The 25461-nt window shown below is 36.3% G+C and overlaps 2 protein-coding genes across 5 annotated transcripts in view; one reads left to right on the top strand and one right to left on the bottom strand.

Moving 5' to 3' along the window:
* Positions 1-25461, top strand: part of CTNNA3 (catenin alpha 3) — a 568565-nt gene that overhangs the window by 128824 nt on the left and 414280 nt on the right. The window lies entirely within an intron of this gene.
* Positions 21135-25461, bottom strand: part of LRRTM3 (leucine rich repeat transmembrane neuronal 3) — a 91258-nt gene continuing 86931 nt past the window's right edge. For both annotated transcript variants that reach the window (XM_052799305.1, XM_052799304.1), the window contains one exon: positions 21135-21487. In XM_052799305.1, the coding sequence (XP_052655265.1) occupies positions 21278-21487 (210 nt within the window). In that variant the 3' untranslated portion in view covers positions 21135-21277. The remainder of the gene's footprint in view (positions 21488-25461) is intronic.

Genomic DNA, 25461 nt, shown 5'->3' with positions numbered 1-25461 from the left:
TTTCTATTCTTAAGCCCTGTTTTTCATTTAACGGTTCTGAGCCAAGCTATTTCAGGATTAATCGGATCTTAACTTAAGGCTTGCATTGAAGTAATGTAGCGTGATGAGCGACTCATGGCTCTGTAGAGTATGATTCAGTACAAAAGTCAGTAATTCGTATTTGGTGTACCTGACAGGACTGGAAATATATTGGGTTGCTGAAGACTAATTTTTTTTTTAGGGAACCTTCAATAAAGTAGCATTTTCTCTCACCAAGATGAAATAAATCCTTGATTATTGTAATAAACAAGCACTAAAAAATAAATATTAAAGTATTTGTTAACTCAAAATCTACCTAGCTGTTTAATTTACAAGATTTTTTTTTTTTTTTTTGCAGTTTAAGGAGAATGGTTGTCATTACACAAAGGTTTTTGTGACCAGTTTCCTATTTTCTGGAGGATGTTAAAGGCTGATCATTTTTCTAAATGTTAATATGACATTTCTAGGAACACTACTGAAGTCTGGTGTTTCAGAGCGCATTTATCTTGTTTTTTATCCTCGGTATAGGAAAGCTGATTTTTGTTGTCAAAATAAATTTCTAAATGGTATTCTGTTTCAGATTAAAAGGTATTTACTTCTTGTGCATGTAACAATTCTTATTAAAAAGATCAGTCATTGATAGTTTAGGGAACTCTTAATAGAATATTGATATTGCAGACAAATGAAGACCAAATCTAACTTTTTAATGTAAATTTTTTTTTAAACAAATCCAAAATGTCTTAAATTCTTCTCTTAAAAAACCCTTAATTGCTAAGTATGTAACCTACACTACCCCAAATATCTCTGTGCAATCTTTAAACACATGTTCAGTGTGATAGCATGCTGGATTTTGAACTTGACTTTAGTCAGACTTCTGACACTGTCTCCTGTAACACAAACTGATGAAGTATGGACCAGATAAATTGACAGTGAGGTGGGCTGAAATCTGGCTAAAGTGCTGTGCTCAGAGGGTTGGGATCAGCAGCACAGAGTCCAGCTGAAGGCCAGTAGCTAGCGGGATACCCCTGCGGTCAATACTGGGTCCAGTACTGTTTAACCCATTAATGCCCTGGATGATAGGAGAGTGCACTGTTGGCAAGCTTGCAGATAATACAGAACTGGGAGGAATGGCTGATGCATCAGCTGGTTGTGCTGCCCTTTAGAGGGACCTCAACAGGCAGGAGAAAAGGGCTGACAAGGAACCTCATGAAGTTCAACAAAGGGAAAGGCCAAGCCCTACACCAGGCTGACCGTGAGCCAGCAATGTGCTCTTGCAGCAAAGGCCAACAGCCTCCTGGGTTCCATTAGGAAGAGCATAGCCAGCAGGTCAAGGGGGTGATCCTTCACCTTTACCGAGCTCTGGTGAGACACATCTGGAGTGCTGTGTCCAGTGCTGGGCTCTCCGGTATGAAGGAGACACAGCTGTACTGGATAGAGTCCAGTGGAGGGCTGTGAAGCTGGGTAAGGATTTGGAGCGCTGACCATACAAGGAGAGGCTGAGAGCTGGGATTGTTCAGTCTGGAGAAGAGAAGGCTCCAGGGGGATCTTATTAGTGTGTAGAAATATGTGATGGGAGGGAGTAAAGACCACAAAGCTAGACATGTCTGAGGGATTCTTAGTGACAGGACAAGAGGCAATGGGCACAAACTGTAATACAGGAAATTGCATTTAAACAAGAAGAAACTTTTTTTTCTGTGAGGGTGGTTGAACACTGGAACAGGTTTCCCAGAGAGGCTGTGGGGTTCCCATCCAAAACCCAAACAAACATGGCTGTGGTTGATTGTGCTTTGAGCAGTCGGTTGGACTGGATGATCTCCAGACGTCCCTGTGGACTTCAATATGTGGACTCTGTGATTCTAAACATTTGAATAAATTCCAAAGTCTGTGCAACTTCCCAGATGTCCCTGCCAGCTTCTTTTAATATAAAGTAAATCCCATTATTTACTAATGGAAGATGAAAAGATACTCTGGTAATGAGCGTAGGACAAGAAATTATACCGAGTAAAGTAGTAAAAAGAAAGTTTCTTTAATTTGAATAATCTCTGGCAATCTTGAGGTGGTGAAAGGGAGAGTAGTTACTAAGTTAAGTTCTGTGCTAGTTAATCCTCTCTGTAAAACAAAGGTTAGAATGACACCTTGAATTCCTTCTGGAAATCATTTGGGAAGTGGTTGATTAAAGGCTCTCCCCATGAATTTCATCAGCCAGTGTTGAGGTCTACTGCGTGGCTAAAAACAAATGCTTTTTCTTGTAGTTACTCAGATTTAAGGTATTTGTATGCCAGCAACCTGTGAGATGCTGAAGTTCTTAATTTATAGAACCAGAGGTGACATGTCTCTTATAGAAATGGAGATATCTTCATAGTTCTCAACTGCTTTTCAACTTAATTCCTTGCCTGACTTCTGTTGATCTTTTTTATGAGGAATGAACAACGGAGTTTTATGTGAAATAGCTTATGATCACTTTTGATGAAATCAGTACTGTATCATAAAACCATTGAATAAAAAATTCAAATGCTTTGTCTTTACCATTCAGCAAGATCTCAAAACAGTGATTTAAAAGAGATTGGGGACCTGAGGATCTAAATCCACATTCCACATTTCCATTTTCTTTCTGAAAAGAAAATGAAAACATGGCTTAAAGAACAAAACCAGATCTGTGTCTGTGGTCATAAACAGCATTTATTGGCACTTCCTTTTTATTTTAACTTCCATTTCAGTGGATTAATTTCCAGTTGTTGTTTCTCTGTCTGATGTGCTACTCCTCTTTTTCTTAATTAACTAAAAACAAAAAGGAAGAATATTCTTTTGTATCATTGCGTTTGTGACCAATGTGTATGATCAGAAGGCTGGAAAAGTAAACAATCAATCTAACCCCCACCATGATATTAATTAAAAAAAAAAAAGTCCTTTCAAGATCAGCTTTTCTCAAGAACCGCTTTTCGTGGTTGTTTTCTAAGCCCATGTTGCCAATTGGCACATTTTCTTTCTGTTTGAGTATGTGAAGAAAATAAATGTTTCAAATCAGACAGCTGCAATGCTTAGTAGAATACATTAAATAAATTATTCTAATTACTCTATTTACTGGAAAATCCTTGGTATCTTAGGTTATTCTAATTATTTTAAACCATTGTTTCATTATCAGTAGCAAAAATTAAAGAAAATTTATATGAAGATGGAAAGAAAGGATAAGCCAGCTACTTAACTAGGGGCTGTACTCAGGAATAATCTAGGATTATCTTTTCTATCAAGTAGCGATGTTTCTCATTTTTTCAAAACCTTAATATTGTATGGGAGGAATTATCAGTCTGTCAAAGGAGATAACTGGTAAAGGAATCCCTCCCTCCATTCTCTTATTGAATATATTTAGCTCTTTGCAGGAGAAATGAAGAATAATAATCAATTTGAATTCCCCATAAATAGGAGAAAATAAGAAATATAATAATTACATACACCCTGCAAGCAGTTAATGGAAACCAGCTGGAGCCCAAGGTAAATGTTTTCTCTGGAATCTTGATTAGTACTTTTTTTTTTTTCTTAATAGAGTAAAAGAACACTGTATTATTAATGTATCTTTACTAACTATGCACATGCACAAATGGACGATGTATACATGAGGGAGCACATGTACACATGCAGGAACCACTTTGGTTTGATAATGTTGTTTCCAGTCTACTGTTTGGAATAATAAGGAAGAGAAATAGATGAAAGTTTTGCAAAGTTCCAGTAGAAAGTGTGAACTAAATTAAACCAAACAATGGCTAGTTAAAAGGAATCATGAAATACTATATGACAGCTTGTAGCCATTTTTTAAGGAGGCAAGTTCATAATGACATTTTTGATCCTTGCTACAATTGGCTAGGAAGTGGCTAGTTTTATGTTCTGGCTTTCAAGTTATTGGAAAACTTTTTGTTTCTAATTTGAAGTAAAGAGGCCTAATGATCTTCTGGATTCTGCCAGTCACCTCCTGTGTTCAACTGTGCACATACTAAAGCAAAATTATGAAAATGAAATACGCTGGGATGTCTTAGGTGATGCTGACTTATATTGCCAAGATTATTATCAGTTTTATACCTGTCCACTCCTGAACATCTGTGGACCAACTGACTAGATTGTTGCGATGAGAGATGAAGTATTATTCTAGATCCCAATGGAAACCAGAGTGCTGTTGCATATGAGTGAGCATGCAAAATCTGAATAAGCCCCAGGTAAGGCAGCCAGGTTCTTAGGCTGTTTGGCTTCTTAGTTATTGTGAACCTCAGAACACCTACTTCTCTGGCTGTAAGAACAGAATTTTTGTAGAGCAAGACTGCTCAGGGACTGGTACCTCCAAGTTCTTCCCAGAACAGTCTGGGAGCAGCAGATCTGAAACTTTCAGATTTTGATTCCAAGGCCATCTTGGAGAGCTGGCAGGGCATATGCCTGTGTTTTGTCAGAAAATCTGTTTTTGTGCCTCACTGATTTGTTTCAGTATGAAATATGCTTTATGCTAGTCTACATGTTCTGCATGTGTCTGTAGATTATAATTGGCTCTTGGTTGAGAGAAAAAAAAAGATGTAGTTAGCCAGGTTGGGGAAACTGGATTTTCCAGAAACACACTGTAACTGAATGGCATGTGGGTTGTGTATGAGCTACGTGATGGCAGTTTCTAAGGATGAGGTTAAAGAAGGAGACAGATGGCATTCCCTTGAACATACATATAAAAAAAAAAGAAAAGACAAAGAAAGGTAAATTTTATTAGTAGGAGTATCATTTGCAACATGGGGAGGAGGTGATCCTTCTCTTAACACTGGTGGGGACAGAGGTGAATTGGGTGATGTAGTTCAGGCTTCTGTATATTCGTGGACATTGCCAAAGAGTTTGGCTTTTCCATGTCTGGAGCAAAACTGATGTTTGGCAAAGGTCAGATATTCAAATTATTCGCCTGGCATTTATTTAGATACAGCTCCAGTGGAATACTGCTACAAACCCAAATAGTTATTACAACTTAATTAAAATAGGGAGATTGAAAAAATAACTGGGAGGAGTATTTTTAGATTTTTGTTTTGACCACTAATTCAGGGTGGAAGTTTTAATATTTTTATTCTCTACTTTATTTTTGTAGCAGAGAGTCTGTGTGTATCTATGATACAGAGCTTTAGGCAGCCTGTAAATCTGGAATCATGCATTACCTGCAAACAGCCAGAGTATGATCCTGTCCTTGGTATTCCCTCTGGCTGGTGGTGAGAGTGAATCTTCAGTGACAGGAAGTAGTAGATGAGGAGGAGTTTGAAAATAGTGTCATGGGATTGCTGTGAGATCTAGCTCTGTGCTAAGGACAACCTTATAACATAGTGATCCTGTGGGAGTACTGGGAAACCATTGCTGCCGTCTGTCTATGAAAGTTGTACCTTGCCCTCAGTTCTGTAAGGCCTGGCTGTTGGCTAGGTGAATTTTTGTATGTGGTTTCTAGGTCAGAATGGCTGTTCACTCCTTTGTCCAAATAACAAACATTCTGTTGCAAAAATAATACAGCAAAAGGCACACTCCAAGAAGTTTTTGTGTAGCATCAAAGACTTTTTTGCTCTGTTAAAAGGAAGGAGTAACTAGTGAATTTTAATAGTGAAGAGGAGGGTGGAAACCTGAGCATTGTAAGTAATTTAGTAAAAAATACTGAGAAAATAAGAAACACGATTCTAAAGATTACAAGTGAAACAGCAAAATCATTCATTAAAAAAGATTGCAATAAAGACAAGGGATTCAAAAGAAGGTAGACGGTAGAAGCTATTTAAAGCACAAGAGCAAACTTCTGGAAAAGTGGAAAGCATAGAAAGAGACCAACTTGCCTGCATCAGGAACTTTATAGTGACTGGAAAATAAAGTAGAGATGCAGTGTAAATAAAAAGACAAGTGTTGATTGTGGACACAGCCAAAAAAGCTGTGGCGCAGACAGAGTTCAATCCAGTAGAAGTTGCATAAGGCAAGAAGAAATGTTTCTACTAATCCATTATTAATAAGAGGAACTAAGAAGGAAAGTCAAGACCTTTCTAAATGGGGGACAGTAACTCAAAAATACTATGATTTTTCTACCTGCTTCAGGCTTTATGTAAATAGTTAGCTGGAAATAAATGCTTAACACAGTTAATAAGACAAAGTGAAATACATGACAGAAAGCGGTTAAAGAATATTTAAGAAAGGAGTTTCTGAAACTTTGGCCTTGATTGTAACAAAACAGTGAGGAATGGGTATTTGCAAGTAATAGAAAAACAAAACTTATCTTAAAACTACGGAATTTATAGATTAGTCCCTGTAATTTGGATAACCAGGAAGAAGCTGCAGTAAATACTTAAAATGTTCATTTCCTAAAGATCTTCAGGATAAGAAGGTGGTGATAAAGAATGAGCGTGAAATTTTCAAAATACGTTTTGTCAAATACATCTGGTTCTTTGACAGAACAGCTGGCTAGTGTAGTAAACATGATGTAACTTTGCACATGTGCTTCACACTGAGAGGAGGATGTTTTCATAAGCAAGCTTGAGAAGCATAGTTAACCCACTATTAGGGGAAAATACAGTTCACCGAAAAGTAACGTTCCTAGTGAATTGTTATTTATACTATTGCAGGTCAACTTGGGATAGTTTAATAAAGTGTGATTCTACAAGGACTGGCTTGGGTCCACATATATTACATGGTTCCATTAATAAGGTGGCTGAGGGAATGAAGAGTTGGACTTGCTGAGAGTTTGAATGATGCTACCCTGGTGAGAGTTCTAAGTATTTTATAGGACAGTAAAAGCATCTCCCCTGTGTGTGTGTCCTGTCCCCCCTCCCCTTTTTTTTTAATTTGGAGAGATGGTCTGAAATCTGCAAGTTGAAATGACAAGTGCAAATGATTACCCTTGAGAAGAAGTCAGCTGTATAAATAAAAATGCAGGATTTCTGGCTTAGCAGTGGTACTGTTCATAAGGCATTGGGAACTGTAGAGAATTACAGGTGAAATGAACTGTCAGTAGGGCTCACCTCAGTATGTACTTTTGGGCATCACAGTTTAAGAATATCGTGGACTGATAAGAGGAACGAAATGAAGCAAGGATTTTAGAATGTATAAGAAGTAAGAAGCTGACTTAACTGAGTTTGTGTAATTTAGAAAGGAAAAGATGGAGGAGGAGTAATATTCCCAGTCTTCATTGTGCATTTTCTTACTACAAATTGGTTTCTTTCCCCAGATTAGTGTAGAATTGTAATGGTGAATGCTTTTCATATGCAGTGATCAAAACTGGACTGAAATTTGGTGGGGCTTTTAGACTTCCTGGTTATCTACAGATAATAATCTGTCCCTTCTACAATTTTGCCTTCTGTATCTTGGGAAGGCTGGATATACAAAAGAAGCTATTAATAGTTGTATGCATACTAAGAGTCTATTTCCTCACGAGCTGTTTGCATGAAAGTAGTACATTTAACAGTGATTCAGTTTATCTTATCAGCAGGATTTCTGTTTTACCCTGCCAAATTTATAACTACATTAGAAAGATTTATCTAAATTTAGCATTTTAGGATCTACCTAACAATTTCACATCCTCTAATCTGTTCATGAACTAGAACTCAAGTACAAGAAATAGAAAATTGGAATTTTGCTGTACAAGATTAAAACTTTAGTAATCAAATTGCATTTGTGTAATGTAATATGTGAGCTGCTCTCTCATATTAACGTTTTTCTCTGGAGAAAGTTGATAAACACTGTAAAAAAACAACCAACCAACCAACCAACAAAACAAATCTTTCTAGAATTTGGTGGTATGGCAGAAATCCACAAGAATTTCCCAGTGTTAATATGAAAATAAACTAAATAATATTTAGTATTCAACATTACTCTTTGTACTTACTGTTACTTTTAATATTGATTATTTTAATAATTATTAAATAATTTAAGAAATGTCAATATTACTGTTCTTAGTGCTTTTACGTGAGAGGGAATATAATTTTGCTTTCTTTTGACTCTGGTTGGAGAAGTGATTTTCCTAACATTTTCTCAGGCAGATGAAACTTTGCCTAACCTGTTAGCAGGGAGGCAGCCAGCTTGACAGGCCATGTGTGATTGTGTTGTTAAATGTTTATGGTATTAGTGTATTCTGTATGCACTTCATACCACACTATTTTAAAAACAAGATGCGTTGACCTACCTGTTCTGGTTGCTGCGCTTCGGGTTTGAGGGAACTCTGCAAGGTCCTGGAGGCTGTTCCTGCCTTCGGGGGTGTGCGCAAGTGAGGAAACTGCCTGGAGCGTGGAGTGGGCTGGGGTACAGCCGGGAGCCAGGAGGCTGCCCCAGGCCTGCATGTCCAAAGGGAGTGGACCTCCAGGCAAGCCTCACCTGAAATTTGGAGGGAGGAAATTTTCCCAAGGTTCTAGAGGAGACTCTCTAAGATGGCTGCAAGCCAGGAAGCTGCTGCAAGGTGTTGGACTAGGAAGCAAGAAAGGAGTAAGCTACCCATTGTCTCAGGATACAGATGTGAGGGAGGTGACCTTTTTCATATGTTTTGAGTCACTCGGCCATCTGAGCTTTCTTTCTCAGATAGTTGCTGTGTTCAACTTCATAATCTTTCTGTTCTAATAAACAGAAAGCTATAGTAAACATAGCTTTAGAGATTGAGTGCACTTCTGCTACAGTCACATGAAGGAAAAAGCTGGTCCTGTTCCACCCCAGGACCCTGTCACACTGTGGCTTTTTCTGAAATCTGGTATGCCAAATGAGCAGAAAATTTGCGAGGGTGATGGTGCAGTTTTGTGTGACTAATTGCAGTGCTACCCTCTTCATGAACTTCTGCCAAATGTCAGGTAGATTTCTTGTAGAAAAGCTGCTTATGAAAATGTGTCTGCAAAAACAGCACCTTGAAAACTGGAGCAGGGCACTGCGTTGGGTATGTTGAAGATGTGACTCCTGTTGTCAGCTGAAAGGTCCTTTTGTGGTAACCGGTTGATGTTTCACTGACTGGAATATAAGAACAACCTAGAATATGTATTTGCTTTTCACTGGGCAGAAATCATGTAAATATAAGACAAGAGAGAGCTTTGCAATTCTTCCAGAATTTTTACTGGAGCTTTAGGTACAAACTGATGGATTTATTCCGGGATAGATTGTAGTTTGTTCATCTGTTCTAGTTGAAGCAGCTTTCCCCCCGCCTCCCCCGTAATTAGTTTTGGTGGTTACAAAGGAAGAATGACTTCATTATCTATTGAACTGACTTTTTCACAATAAGCTTGAGAGTCTAAAAACATACTATCGAATGTCTCTGTTTTATGTGATATATTTCACAGTTTAAAACACAAATTTTTTCCAGAGTTGAAATTAGAATTGCTGACAGTAAGGAAATAGAAATGATTGATGGATTGTTTACACTTGACCAGCTGCTAATGAATTCTCACTCAATATCATGTTAGCTTATGCTGAAGTAATACATAAGGTAACCTAGAAAATAGTCTGAAGTTCCTAAGACTACAAAGAAGAAAAATTTAAGTTATTCTGATGCTTTTGATCTATGAACTGTGATATAAGTTGTGACTTTTGATGTTCTGGGATGATGTGATTGATAGTATAATTTTTGTTATTCAATTGTTTACTCTTTACTGAATGTTACTGTATGTTATATTTTGGCTCAGAGACAGGGAGAAAGTCACGTATTTTCCCTGTTGGCCCCTGTAGCTCTTGTTCAGGTGGAGCTTTCCAGAAGGAAGAGAGAATGCACTTCTTTTGAGAACAGCTGAGCTTGCTCAGCTGAGAGAAATTTCTGGAGTTTCCTAAGCTAGGGACTGGTATCTCTTGGAGGAGACTTCAGAGAAGGTAATATTTCTGTGGATCCTAAGGGAGTTTTATAAAGTTACTGCATCTCAAAAAAACCCCCACTGAGAAATCTTAGCCTGAGAACAAGCTTGTAGGAAAGGAAGGGTAGGTGATGAGCAAGGGAGGGATTGGCTGACTAACACTTTGATTTTTAGTTTCTTTTATCCAGCAGGACAGCTTTTCCTCTCTTTAGAATTGTGTTGCAGTAAAGCATAGCTTTGATTCAGTGTCTTTTTGATCCTCTTAAGGAGAAGGTGGAGAAGATTCTGGTCAAGAGGGGGGCGGTCTCTGGGTGGCTCCTAATAGCTGCTTCTCAGTGACACATAACATTTAAATTTTTAAATCACTATATGGATGAGTTGGTTTTTTCAGTATGAGAAGGAAGGAGTTACCCTCTCATAAAGTATTCTTTCAAGTATAGGAAATATCTGAGAAGGCTGCAGGTAAGTATTTAATTATGAGATTGGCTAGTGTGTTTTGGCTATTGCCTTTGTCAAACTGAGCTACATAAAACACTCATTCTTGTATCCATTGCTGCCTCCTGACTATCATCTGTAGAAGTGTAAAAATCCCACTACTTTAAAAGGTCAAATCCTCTAAAGCCAATGGTGGAACTTCAACTGACTTTAATGGAGCCAGAATATCATCTTGTTTCAAGGAGTTAAGCTCATCTCTGTGGATGTAAGCTCAGCTGTGTAACATCTGGTAAAATTAAAGGGGGTGGGGGGGAAGGGGGTCTTAATAATTTTTTTTAAAAGTGTCATCTGTGTTGAATATTTCATGCTGTGCTTTTTGTTGTTGCCTATATTGCCAAACACCCATGTTTATTGTAGTGTCTTATAAACACTTTTTGACAAATATACTCAATATTTTTGTTAAAATACAGTCCTGGTTATATCTCTCGTTTATTGGAATTGTGCTGTGTTTTTGGTGTTTTGACATTCTCTCTATGCAGTTTGGCTATTACTTTTTTTCTATTGACATTCATTATGCAAGATGGAAGAATTTCTGCAAAGCAGAAGGAAGAAATTGCGGTTTGACCTGCTGTTTAAGCTAAGCAAATCAGTAAAAGAAAAAATGTTGAAAAATAGTGTGAATTCATCCTGTTTTCCTGACGCATTTTTTATCAGTACTTTGTGGCAGCCAAAATTTCTGACCAGGCCTAGACTCTTTATGTCTCTTTTGGCCTCAAACTGCATGTAATTATTCATAGTATGCCATTTGTCCTTGTAGGAAGCCTTATTACCCACAGGCAAATGTAATCTATCATCTTTTCCTTCAACAATTCCCCTTTTCCCTCTACCCCAAAAGAAATCAGAAAAGATTTATAAGGTTCTGCAGCCCACAAAACGTGCTTCATTACCTTTAAATCAAGTATATCTGATTGCAAAGCTCTTATTTTTATAAGAATTTTGGGAGCAGAGTATTTTACGGTTTTAGTGTGCTTTTACTAAAGGTGAAAAATGCATTTTTTTAAAACTAATTCTTTTGAGAGTTACTGCTGCAAAGGAAAAGCCATTTCTGTCAGAAGAAAAATAATGGATATACCTTGACATGTCCAAACAGAATGAAGTATTCGAGCTGAAAAGGTAACATCAATTCAGATAGTATTGTCTTTATATATGTATATAGTGTTACTATCCAATCCTTCTGATGTAACATAACATCTCATTCACCTATTTTTACTGCCATGGCAGATGAGGTAGATAGCTTGTTGAATCTAGAAGTCATTGTGTTCACTCCCCTTCCCCAGAAGATTAAATCTGATTTGGGACCAGTCAATATGAATGAGCAGCTTAATTTGTGCCTTCCATTTTCATTACTTCCTGTTTACTTGCTTATCTTAATCTGTTACCATAATGACCAGTTACACAGTTTTGTCAAGTCCTTCATCGTTGAATCACTTCTGTCTTTTTATGTCGCTTTCTCTTACTGTTTTCTCTTCTTTCTTTCTCCATTTTACACATCTACCCCTTCTCCTGTATAGATAGAATTAATTTTTTTCCTAGTTGGATGTATTTCCTAAAGTTTGTGGCATAGGAGAAGATGTTTTTCAGTGAAATGCTGATTCTTTTTTGGACAACTTTAATGGAGATACTGGCTTTGTGTGAGAAATGACTGTAAGAATCTCAAGAATTGTTACTGGTACTTAGCACATTTGACCTTCATTCTTAATTGCTGGTTTGCTTTTTTATCTCTTCAGTTAGACAGTAAACTTATACAGCAACTCATACTAGTTCAGCTTATTTGACCTGTTGATGCTACAATGTATATGTTAAAGATTTTCCTTTTATAATGCTTGCTTATTTTTTAAATTTTTTTCCAAGGTTACGTTTATAACTGAGTCTTGGAAACTGTGATGTTAATGGAAAAATATTCCACTAAAGCATAGCAGACCTCTGCTTTTGATAGGCAGCATTGTATGTCCTCATTTCCCCATGTAATTGAATTAATTTTCATACGAGCAATATTTTGGTGTCCTTATGGATATTACTGTTTATTTATTTATTTTTTAATAATTCTGCCTTTGATTTACTTTTGCACTTCCCTTGGTTTCCCTAAAGTCTTCTTAGATGAAACAGGTCATTAGCAATAAGTTATTTTTAACATAAAAGCACTTGATTGACGCTCTAGTGTAGTTAGTTATTTTCCTCCCAGAGCAGTTAGAGAATTGAGATTTAAATGTTTGCATATGTGGGACTTGTCTTTTTCTCTGTGGTCAGTTACTCCTTTTAGTTCAGGTATATAAGGCCAGCTTTTTTATCCTTCTTAATGATTTACATTTGGATACTGTCTTACTGCTTACTCAGATATGCAGAAGATATTTAGTACTGGAGAAAATGGAAATAAAACGTTTTTCATTTGGGAGGAAGGCAGAAGCCTTTTTCATTATCAGATTGTTTGCCTGAGTGTATTCAGTCCAGACTTAAATTTAATCCTTCTCATCTCCTATTTTATTTAGTGCCTTCTTAGCCTGTACCTTCTTTTAAAAACCAGCCTTAAATATCTTCTATTCTAGCTAAGTATAATTTTTGAGAATATATTTTTTTGTTCCTGCAGCGTAACATAGTCGCATCTGTGATGTTTATATCCCCTTTCTTTACATCCTCTTTTGGCAGTAACACTGAATTATCTCTGCATTTAAACCACTTGAAGTTTTAGCTAGCAATGTAAGTGTTTTATTCCAGTAACTATTGGGTTTTTTGTGGTATTAGCAATGTCCCTGCATAAATCCCGCCCCCCGCCCCAAATTTTGTAAAAGAAAAACTTGAAGTCTTATAATAGGCCATTAATGCTTATTTCCACAAGCACATATTCATTTATTCTTTTTCTAAAAATAATTTTGTTTTTTTAGTAGAGATACTTGCATATTACATGAAGGAATCTTAGATTATAATTTAGCAGTATAAATGATCTGAAATCAGTTCTTAATTTCAGTGAGTTTCTTAATTTCTTTGCTAAAGAAAATGTGGAACTTCAAAAATTCTGAGGGAAAATGCATGCAAGTAGGGAAGAAAAAAATGAACAAGTGCCAAAGCTTGTGAATATGGGAGGAGAGACTGGCAGCAATTCATATTTGAGTTGTTATTTTAAATTTAAACCATGAGATTGATCCTGCAGTGCAAAACAGAGGCAGATCTTTATGCATATTTGGGATCCAGGTATCTTCTGCAAGATTCTTTGTAGATTCAAGAAGTTATTCAAAGAAATAAAGAAATGGAAGAAAGCTTCAGGAAAAAAGTAGCATAGAAATGGCTATATTTAAGCCAGACAGTAGACAGGATTATGAATCCTGTCTTGCAAATCTTACGAATTACAACGTCTTAAAAATGGAAATAGAAATTTAATAAATAATGCTTATTTCCAATCAGGTTCACTAACTCCATTCCTATTTAAGCATACAATTTAAAAAAAAAAAATTATATATATTTAAATGTACTGGTCATCTTCACAAGGAGTGCATCTGTCTGTCTGAAACCTAAAATTTTGGCAAATATCATTGTTTCTTCTCTTAAAACATCATGAAACTTGCAGTCAGTAGTAACCTGTATGGCATTTTTCATTGTGGCCATGGCATGTATGGGTGTAGACCTTCAACAGCTACAAGTAGCAATTAGGTTAGGCATAAGGAAAAATATTCTAATAATAAGAATATTTAAGCTTGGATACAGATTGATGTAGATACTGTGTTCCCCAGAGGCTGAAGGTTTTTGAAAAAGTTAGAGAAGCATCTATTATAGTAAAGTTGGTTTTGCTTTGAGATGGGGAGGACATCATGGTCACCCCTTCCAGTTCCACTTTGAAAGTTTGTGTTGTAATCACTTGATGAAGGTGGAATTAGGACAGTTTATACTGACATCTATTAATCATATGTATTCAAGGCTTTAGGGTGTAAAGAGATTAAAAAAAACAAAACCAAAAACCAGCACCACCTTGTGTAGTGGTAGAATGAAAAAAAAAAGGTTGATTTTTATAAGCGCGTTATAGTATTAGCATATTTATGAGTTTATATTTGCGAGATCTAGTGGCGAAGTAAAAGGCCCTTAAGTAAGACAAACTTCAGTAGGCAGCAAACCTGTTCAACTCTGGAGATGGAAACCTGAAAGGCATTTAACACTGGGGTTTTTTTTCCCTCCAGTAACTCAGCCTGAATTTTTTTTTTTTTTTATTTTATTTTTTATTTCTGGCATTCTCAATTGTGACAGTTAGAACTTGGAGAAAGAGGCAAGTTGCAGAAGTATAAGGAGGAGAAATATGAACTGTCTAGATAATGCTAAAGCAGAAGACAAAAAAATCTTGATGAATCTTATTTGCATATTCAGATATACTATTGATAGCTGTATTTTTTCCTTTCCTGAAAATGAGTATAAGGCTTGTGGATAGTAGAAGTGTATACTAATTGTGTGAGTTTACAGGTTCTTTAAAAATAAAGTTACCAACAGCAAGATGTAAAAGGGAGGTGCATCATTATTACTAGAAAAATAAATCAGTTTTGTTATTTCTTTTGAAAGAATAAATGACAACAAAATGTATTCAATATGAATGGTTCAGTTATTGGCTTTCCATGCCTCATTTATGACATACTCTTGTATAAAACTACTGAAATTATTGAAGTGCACAGTGCTGGAGGGACACATCATTTTCTTTTAATGAGTGTTCTCATCCCTAGTTGATGAGTTTTTGTTGTCTAAGCAGCACAGAATTAGTCTAGAAAATGTTTGAATTATTTGACTTTGAAATACGTTTCATTGGTGCAATCACTTGATTAGATTGTAGATACAACCATTGCTGAATTGCATCCACCTTAAAAAGTCTGTTTCTTATGGAATACGAAGTGGAAGGTACTCTCTCTGAAAGCTGGAAAAAACATATTCTTATATAAGTGAACATTTTAAATTCCTTTAGTGTTTATGATAATAACATCCATACTGTTTATGTCAGTTGACCTAAGGCAATTAATAAGGCAATCATCAAATGTTAATGTTAATCCAAAGAAGTTCCATACTAGTGCAACATTAATTAATGCTCACTTGTATATTATTATCGTTACATGTATCATGTCTATAGTGGTGACACTGAAGTGTCCACTATTATGAATGTATTAGAGCTTTAATGTAACAGGACTGGGTATAATGAATTCCATGTTGCAGGCTCATTTGCTGTTACACAGCAGGTGCTCCTTTGTAGTTAACCATCTAAAGAGACAGTTTTAAGAATGAGTTATTTACATACAAAATTGATGTTGATAAAGTAGAATATAAGCTCCATGCTATGTGGGATTTTCACAGTTGTACACACTGCACTTCAGCTTACATAAAAATTCTTGGCAAGGTTCTAGTGCCAAAATGTTAATTCCTTAGGTGTTCATTAAAATAACATTAATCATGAACTCTGATGATGTTCACGTTGATTTATTCTGAAACTTTATAATTAAAATTAATCAGATTCTATAATTAGGTAGAGCAGGAAAATGGAATTTGGCCTTGTTACTTTATAATAGAACTATTAATTCACTTAAATGTTAGAATTTTTTTTAGGAATTTAATGAACATCTGCTTTTAAATATGGATCATACAGTCAAACTTGTATCTAATAAGAGCTTCATGTGTGTCCTTCTATGTTGAAAAGTGTTTTGCAGTACTTTCTGAGAAACAGGATTATTTTTTGTTTACCATTGTGATGGACTTGAGAAAGCTGAAAAAATATTCTGCTTTCTGGTGAGCCGAATCTTGATTTTAAGACACCCCCACCATCCCCCAAGGGAAATCTGATAATTAAATCTACAGGGTTTCAGGTAATGTCTGTACTTTAGATAGACTGGATGGATGTTATTCAAGCTACCTGGAAGTTGTCAGCCTGTCATTATTAATTACGTGATAATCATATTTCTGTGTCAAAAATGGAAGTGAAAAGTGTTATTATTACACTACTCTATCATTCATTTCTACTAGAACAAAGAAAAGAGGCAGCTTTTCTTGTCAAAGTAAATTTACTTTCTGCAGGACTTGTGAATGTTACAAATTTATATGGCTTCAGAGAAGCCATGGACACATTCAAAGAGGGCCTATTAAGACACCACATTTGGCTCAGTAAGTCCCTGACCTACAAATTGTTACGAACTATAGGGGCATTCTGGGGAAATACTGCTGTGTGCTTGCCCCGTTCCTTAGTTCTTCTTTGGGTTTCATCTTTCAGCTGCTGTTGGAGACAGCTTATCAAGCCTTAGATGTGCCTTTGATCTGACCAAGTGAAACCATTATTATATAGATTTACAGGTATTTATGCCTTTACAGTTAAGATTTGCCTTCTGGAAGCCCAAGCCCCTGAGACCCATGCAAAAGTCTGGAGCAAAAAGATATTTCCCTTAAGAGAGGAGGATCAGGTTAGGGAACATGAGTTGAACTGTTCTTTCTCACCTGTTCAGCAGACTATTTCTACTACACCAATTGGGAACTAAATACAGCTGCTTGTATTTGACACTATACATGATCATGTAATTTGCTTACATTAACCATCTTTGATTACCTACATTGCTAATAAAGCAATTTCCAGAATTTATTACAGTTCCATTGATACTGGAATCCTGGCTTTTTTTTTCTACTCATTGGTGTTGCTCTTTGTCCTGGTTTCAGCTGGGATAGAGTTAATTGTCTTCCTAGTAGCTGGTACAGTGCTATGTTTTTGAGTTAGGTATGAGAAGAATGTTGATAACACTGATGTTTTCAGTTGATGCTAAGTAATGTTTAGTCTAAAGTCAAGGATTTTTCAGCTTCTGATGCCCAGCCAGTGAGAAAGCTGGAGGACACAAGAAGTTGGAATGGGACAGAGCCAGGGCAGCTGACCCAAAGTGGCCAACAGGGTATTCCATACCATGTGACGTCACATCTAGTATAGAAACTGGGGGGAGTGGGGTCGGGGGGATCGCCGCTTGGGGAGTAACTGGGCGTTGATCGGCAGGTGGTGAGCAATTGCACTGTGCATCATTTGTATATTCCAATCCTTTCATTATTACTGTTGTCATTTTATTAGTGTTATCATTATCATTATTAGTTTCTTCTTTTCTGTTCTATTAAACTGTTTTTATCTCAACCCATGAGTTTTACTTCTTTTCCCGATTTTCTCCCCCATCCCACTGGGTGGGGGGCAGTGAGTGAGTGGTTGCGTGGTGCTTAGTTGCTGACTGGGGTTAAACCAGGACACTCTTGCAGTTTTGCTTTGGTTTTTTTACCATTAAAGTCATGGGTTTTGCACAATTTGTTTTCTTGTCCAATCTGAGGATTGGAAATAACAGTAAGAGATAAAAAATGCCTTGAGAGAGGAGAAGAAATTGAGCGGCTGTCAGTAAAGCAAGCTAGTACACAACTAAGGCTGGTACATTTTCTGTTTGTTGTATGTTGCCAAAAGAAGTCTGATATTTGCCACGTATCTCTGAAAACTGTGTATACATTTTTTTTTGTTAGTGGTAGCTCTCGGATCCCTTGCAAATAGCTTGTACAATGCCTTATACTGCAAATTCTGATCATTTTTAAATTGAAACAGTCATTTGCTTTCTTGTATAGATGTTATTTTGGTGTTTGTTATTTTTTTATATACTTTCATGAGACCTATGCAGTAATTTGTCAGATTAATCATTAATCTTCCCATGTAACTTCTTCTTTAGATAGGACCTCCATTCAGATACTTGTGCTCAATTTCCTAATGGCTGTTTCAGCCCTGTAAATAGTGGTACAAGCATGATCCACTGATGGATGGTGTGAATTGTTGCTTGTAGCTAGATTTATTTTTAATATTGTCTGGGTTTTTTATTGGTAGAGGTTATACTATCTATCAGTTTGTATTTTGCAAGCATAATGAATTCACCTAGCTTTTTCTTGATAAAATGATCTCCCAGTGTATGGCGGTGTCACTTAACTGAAAGACTGAGTTTGATGCTGTTGGCTACCTCTATTTCTGGTTTATGGATCTTATTGCAAAGCAAAATGATATATGAAAGTGACCCTCTGTAAATAAATATTTGAACCCATAGGCTCAGCCTACTTTTTCTTGCTAACTTGTAGCTTAGAAGACTGGGGCTTTATTAGGTGATATGTTTTTGTTTTGTCCACAGAACAAGAGCAGTTACTATTTCTGTGCACTCCAAGTCAGTACATAGCTGGCAATAATCTGTTGGAAAGCAGGTGTACACACACTAACATAGGACTTTAGGAGTGAGTCCTTGTTTGGGTTAGCTTAACCTAGATTTTTTTTCATGATACTGATTTTTTAGGGAAGGTACCTACCTGCCATCTAGTTTTCTTGAAGACATCCATCCATCTTGTTGAGATTAGTACATTTTGGGTTGATGTAGTCCATTAAAAAAATGGTATCCAGTTATATGTATGGAAACGTATGTTTTAACACTTTAGATTTGGGGTGGGCATGTATTTCACTGCTGCTTTGGGCCCTGGGATGTCATATCTGTCTTTCAGAGCCCTGGAGTGGCCCATTGGCGTTACAGGGGGCCTGGCACTACAAAAGCACAGGAAGTTGAATGTCATAGTATAGCAGACCTGTGAGGTGCAGAATCGCTGCTACTTCTGTGACCCTGCTATTCTACCATTTGTCTATTGATATGTTGGTCTGAAACTACAAGTCTTTCAGGAGAGGTCCAAGACAAACCAGATTCATTAATGTATGCTTCGTTATTGAGGAAAAGAAACAAAAGCAGAAATGTTTGTGTGTATGTGAATATATACCCAGTTGTGCTTGTTTAACCAGATATGTCAAAAAGATTTTCTGTCTCTTGGCATAAGAAAATATTTTATCATGTTCCTTAGCCTAAGTTCATTAGAGTGTCTAACATTGAAAATATTCACATTGTACAGTTCTCCATAAATTAGAAGTACATGAAGCCTTTGAATATTTGTGCGTTTTGAGTAACTGCATCAGTGCCAGGACCACATTCACACACCATAAATATTTGAGGGCAGTGGGTCAAGGTAAAGAATAGGAAGGACAGAGTAAGAATAACTGAAATAGTCTTTTGGGAGGATGGTATTTGATCCTAACAGCTCAGGTCTTATGACCAGAATGCCTAAACATTAAACCTTAAAAACAACTTTGAAATGAAGCAGTTAACTTCTTCCTGCAGTACAAAAGTCACTTGACTCCAGAATGACACCTGCATTTTTGGTTTCATTTTATAATTAGAAAAATGTATTTTCAAACTGTGCATAGTAAAATTCCAGCACTGTAGAAGATGACGGGAAATTCAAGAGCCCATGTAGTAAAGAAATAAGAAACTGAAGTGTGGAGGTTTAAGATGAGTCTTAAAAAGGCAAGTAATGTTTTGAATAGCAAATAATTTATGCAAAATATGTTACAAAATCTAAGATGCTAAATAAATAACCAATACAATGTATTCTGTTTTGACACTTTGTTTCCACTTAAAGATAGTGAATGCAGATTCATTTGTTAACAATATTTTGAAGCTATTTTTCATTATAATTGCTTTGTATTTTGTACAAACAGTTGAACTGTAATTTTAAATTTCAGTCTTCTGCTTTGAAGCTACACGAAAATATGGTGGGATAAACATTCAGAAAAATAGATTTGTGGTTATATAATTTCTCTTTATTATAAAAAAGTTGCTTCACCATATGAAACTTTTTTCTCCTATATTTTGGAAGGCTCGTGTTCTCTTTTATATTTCACCAAGTCGGCATGATATAATGTATTTCTAATTTCTGTAATCTTTTGTGATTACACCATGAGGGTAGTATTATAAAAGTTATTCTCATACAGCATTGAGAAGTCCTGAAGATTTAAAACGGAAGAATGGGATATAAGAATGCTTCAATCCAGATATTAAATGGTAGACAAATAAGCAATGTAGTAATTGTTAAAGACTTAATACTACATTTTTTTTGTTTTTAAAGGTTTTGGGGTTTTTTTGTTAACTTGATGTATCATAATGTTAAAGGACTATTAACCTTTACCATTTGGTCCGAATTACTGTATTTTTCAGTGAAGTAGAGGTTTCTTACATTTGAGTAAGATTTTACATTCTAGGAGTAGTGTAACTCCAAGGGCTTGTTTCTGTTGCCACTTCTGTCAGCAGCCATCTTTGACAGAAGTAGGTTTTGGGCCCATTTGTCTTTAAGTAGAAATACAAATGCCTGATTTGGCAGGCTATACTTTCACAGCAGATTTTGTAAAGACAGCTGCCTATTGAAGTCTCCTGTCCATATTGTCTTGAAGAACAGTGAGACTTTACAAAATCAGGCTGTATTTCAAGGCAACAGGTAAGTTTGAGAATTGTTAAAATTTTTTTGATTTTCATTTATAAGAAAACTTGGCTAGGTATTTCAAGAATTTCTTAGAAGTCTGAATAGTTAAACCCTCCTTTTGGTTAATACATTACTTCTGGAACCAGTAGATAAAATTCTACACATTAAACACGGTAAAAACGGTGCATATTCTGCAAAGGACAGAATTTTAGAATAAAGTTTTCTGGGCACAAAAGCAGTAACAAAATGATCCCTACAAAACAGAGTAACTTAATAACACAAGAAATAACTTTTGTTAATTTGAAACCTTAGAAACTGAAACTTGTAAAGTAAGATGTAATTAAATTATGGTACTGTACATACCAGCTGTTCTTGGTAATTGAAACTTTACAATATGAAAAATACATTACATCTGTACAGTTTATACAGGTAGGTAGGATGAGTTTTGAAAAAGATTCACTTTAAGGGTCATACTCCGAAGTCAAAAAAATACCGCACAACTTAACTAATTACAAATTGTAGACTTGAAACAATTAATCTTTGTGATTCATTTTTAATTTGAACAGGGATCCTAGAATCCATAATGCTATGTCTTCTCACTTCTGTCCATGATACTACATAGAATTTGGTTGCAGCCTCTGCTACAGGAAAAAAAATAAAGACAACAAACCCTCCCCCAGTTAAGCCAGTTGCTGACTGTGTTCCTTGATTCGTGCTGTTGTTGTTATTGTGCTCAGATCCAGATCAGTTTCTAGGTGTGTTTCCACTGTTTCTTCCTGGTTATTCGAGTCATAGGGCTTGTGAGCAAGCAGTTCATGATGTACTCCACAGTAACTTATCGTGGGCTGATCATAGGCAAGAAATGTTGACACATTCATAGACAATGGTATCTAGGGGAAAAACAAAGATGAAAACCAGCCAGTTACCAAAAGACATCATCAAATTGTACTTGCCTGAATTTGATGTTGAAGAAACGGACTGTCTAAAAACATTGGCTAATGCCAAATATAGTGCTGCATGTAGAAAACCTCTTCCTTCTCTCTGTCCCTCTACCCCCTCCACTCCACCCAATACTACCACCTTTGATCTTGTGGCCCAGGGCTAGGTGTGTGCTTGAATGTGTTTGTGAGGATTAAGATGTGATTGAATTAAAATTGTCTTTAGAATGTAATTAGCCTCTGCTAAAATCAGCCTATCAGGGAGGAGAAATAGGAGTGACTCAGTTGGGGATATATGGAGTATTTCAAATGAAATTTAAATGGCTTTTCAAGTTTAAGAGTGGTTAGTGGATCTTGCTTGAATACATCAGTGGGTGTGATACCTTTGGCCTGCTGGGAAATGCTCACAGATGACACGTTTCCTATTATTTATAGCATAAGCATCTATTTGAATTTAGCAGCTTTCAGTGAATATTGGACCATGGCAGATGATAGCTTCATCCACTGTTATGCTATGGTAGCTCTGAAAGCTTTGCTATTGCAGGTTTAATTCAAATGCTTTAGGCTGAAAAGTTCTTAAATTTTTTTTTACTATTTTCTTGAGGATTTTGAACACACTTCAGCATAGAATTATTTACAATACACTGTAGAATCAGAGGTGAAATTAATACAGATTTTGAATTGTATGTATTTGTACTATTAGATTTATTTTTATTTATATTAAGAGAATCAAAGGATGAAAAAGGTGACTATATTGTAATGGCTGTGTGAGTCGTGTTAAAAGTATTTAAAAATCAGATTTCCAGTGCATTGTAAAACTAAAGAGAACAATTTTTTTCGTGACTTTTATTGTTCTCTTGCTGTTATTTTGAAGTCTGACTGACATGTAATAAAACTAAATATGAAGACAGGTAATATTTAAAAGCATTTTAATTTGAAATATGAAATAATAAAAACAAAACTGTTTCTCATTAGCACAACTGGTTGATGCATTTGGATGTCCCACCTGAACCTCTACGTGCTCACAACAGCATGTTGGAAGTCCCATTATAAACACTGCTCATATGCTATGCAAAACATGGAGATGGGCTGAGAAATATTAGGAAATCTATGACTTTTCTACCTACATATGAGATATCGATAGCTCATGAAGAGCTAAATAACATTCAGCTTAGAAGATGGATGTATGTAGCATATCATGTGATCACACTGTCTGAATTGGAAGAATGTCAGTTAAACCTATGACAAAATTATATCTTCATAGGAAAGAATCAGAAAACCAGTGGAATGTATCTTTTTCTATCCTGACTCTTGTATTTGAAAGATTTAAGGTTAAAGACACCATACCGTATTGTAGGTGTCTGGTGATCTGTATCTCTTCACTCACAAAAATTCATGAGCGGTCTCTGCATTTTGTGTGGCCACCTTGGGTGTTTTTGTGTTCTTTTTATTCCTCGTGATGAAACACTGGGTGAACACCTCAGGCTTTCTTAAAATAATGAAAAGACTTTACCTGAGGAAGAACTCTGGCATTTTAAATACATGCAATAAGAAGAAATGCTCCACATTTTTCCCCCTTCATAAACACTAACAAGGCTCTGACTGTACAGGGAATCATGTAGGTGTGCTGGTACTTACTTTTTCTCTGCCCACTCAGCTAATTTAGGCACATTTGCGTTGCCCTTTTTTAACAGGAGCAAAAGGTGGTGAATGGCCTTGAATCACTGATGCCTATCCACACTTCTGTGGAAACCAGACAACCAGACAAAATATTGTACAATCTGGCTTCAGATGTGCTGTTGCCCACATTTTGGTTGGAATAGTCAATGAAGAGATATTTAGTGCCACATCTGTCAAAATAGAAGATATGGGTTGACATGCTTCGTAAAAATTAAAATCTGTCTCTGTGTGTTTGGAATAAGAGCTGAGTCTTGCATACATTTTTGAAAAAGGTTTGTTGTATGTATGTTAGACTGGGAAAAGTGTGTGTGTGTTATGATCTTAGTACCTGGTCATATTCTCAGTAACCTTTTTTTCATGTATTTTCCATTTAATGTATCTAAATTGCTGACATTTGATCATATTCTGTTTTCAGCAACATCAGAATAGAAGGAAAGCAGAAGGGAGGAAAGGAGCACTTTAACTGCTTCAGAGCCGTAGTCAGTAACAAGATGATAATGGTTATGGGCTTGTTCTAATTTCTTTCTGATGCTGACATGATGGCCTTGCAGTGAAGCAACTCTACAGGAATTTTGTCAGCAGTGTAAGGTGGGCTAAGCAAACTATATGTGCAGTTGCCATGAAATGTAGACAATTGCATACATGCATTCTTTCATGGATACACATACAGGCCTGAGTGGGAAGCCACATAGGAGGAGATCTAAGGCCTAGCTGAGATTAGAGAAACAGAACAACTTTTGGATTAATGACATTTTCCTTAGTCTGGTAAAGTTTCCATTCTGAAAAAAATTACGTGTGGTTCTCCACTGCTGTTTTCTGAAGTGATGCATAAAGTTGTGTTAGCAGTTCTATGTTAGTCTAGGCAAATATGAACCAGGAGTGATGTCACTCTTCAGTGCAGAAGAATCTGCACTGGTTCTCTTGTAACCAGGTCATTCCTGTAGAATGTAAAATCTCCGCCTTTTAGAAAATTAGTGCTATTCAGACCTGTTATAAAATCTCCCAGATAGTTTTTTCTGACCTACTGCTTTTCTCTGTTTCCTAGAATGGTCAGGATCTGACCACCTGCCATGTTTCTTTTTAGTGTAAGTATTTGGGGAAGGAGACTTTTTGGTCACTCCAGTTCGTACCACAGGTCATTTGTAAACATCAGGTGAAGCTGCTACCAGCTGCTGCTTTATTGCTGTCTGGGTGTGCTGGATCACTTTGGGATTCTCAGGTTACAGTCCTGGAACAGAGATGTCAACCCTCATGGCATGGTAATTAAACAGGGAACATCCCTGTTTGTATTTCCTCCTTTGCATTTTTCCTTCCTGTTTTCCTTCTGATAGCAGTATTTGTCTCAGTAAAAGTTCTATCTCTATAAACCTCCTGTTCTTTGAACTTCTTTTAAAATTCAAATAAGTAATACCACAGCATTTGTAATGAGAGCTCTCATCTCTTTGACAGCAATTCTGAAGTAGAAAACACTGCATTGTTTAATTACTAGTGATGTGTGAACTTCATATTGTCTGGAGTTCAGGTTCAGATGAGCATCCAAAAAGCCTTGGCTTATCTCAGATTTACAGTTCAGAAGCTTTAAAATTGCAATTACTATTCAAGGAAGCATCTGTCCTGCAAGCTGAATTTCATTGCATAGTATTAAATTTCTGTACACTGTGTGTGTACTGCTGTGGAAAAAGCTCCAGCAACCCTGTATCTTTTCAGTAAGAAAGTTTAAAACTCCAGACTCATTTTACATAGAAGATGTAGCTAAAAGGTTGCATTTACAAAACTGTATAGCAAACCAGAATTTAAAAAAAAATAAAAAAAAAATTCTGTTTAGTCCCAACAAGAATTTAATCCAGTGTTTGGGATGTTGGTGTTTTCGCATTTCTGTTTTGATCCTCACTGGCAGTTGAAAAGTTACCACAAATTAAAAAGATTTTTTTTTTTTTTTTAAATGAGGCTGAGAATTTGGTTCTGGCTTCTCTTCAGCAATTACAGAGATCTGCAGGAAATAGGTTATTTTATCCAGACTGCAGAAATATGTTCGCTACTAAACAGATGTGAACTGGTTGGGGAGGGGAATGCTTCTAGCTACAGATGAATATCTTGGCAGTCAGCAAAGATGGGAAAGGTTCTAGCAAAGGCATACAGTGTTTATTAAGCTTCTGGTGTTGTGGCTGTGTTCTTATCTGATTGCTTGACCTTGGCTTGGCTTTCATAAGAAAGAGAGTTGCATTTTTTTTCTGAATTTATTGTAT

Source organism: Harpia harpyja, chromosome 10, assembly GCF_026419915.1.
Source record: "Harpia harpyja isolate bHarHar1 chromosome 10, bHarHar1 primary haplotype, whole genome shotgun sequence".
NCBI lineage: Eukaryota > Metazoa > Chordata > Aves > Accipitriformes > Accipitridae > Harpia > Harpia harpyja.
The sequence above is the reverse complement of the archived record's forward strand: the minus strand, read 5'-3'. Positions and strand labels throughout refer to the sequence as shown.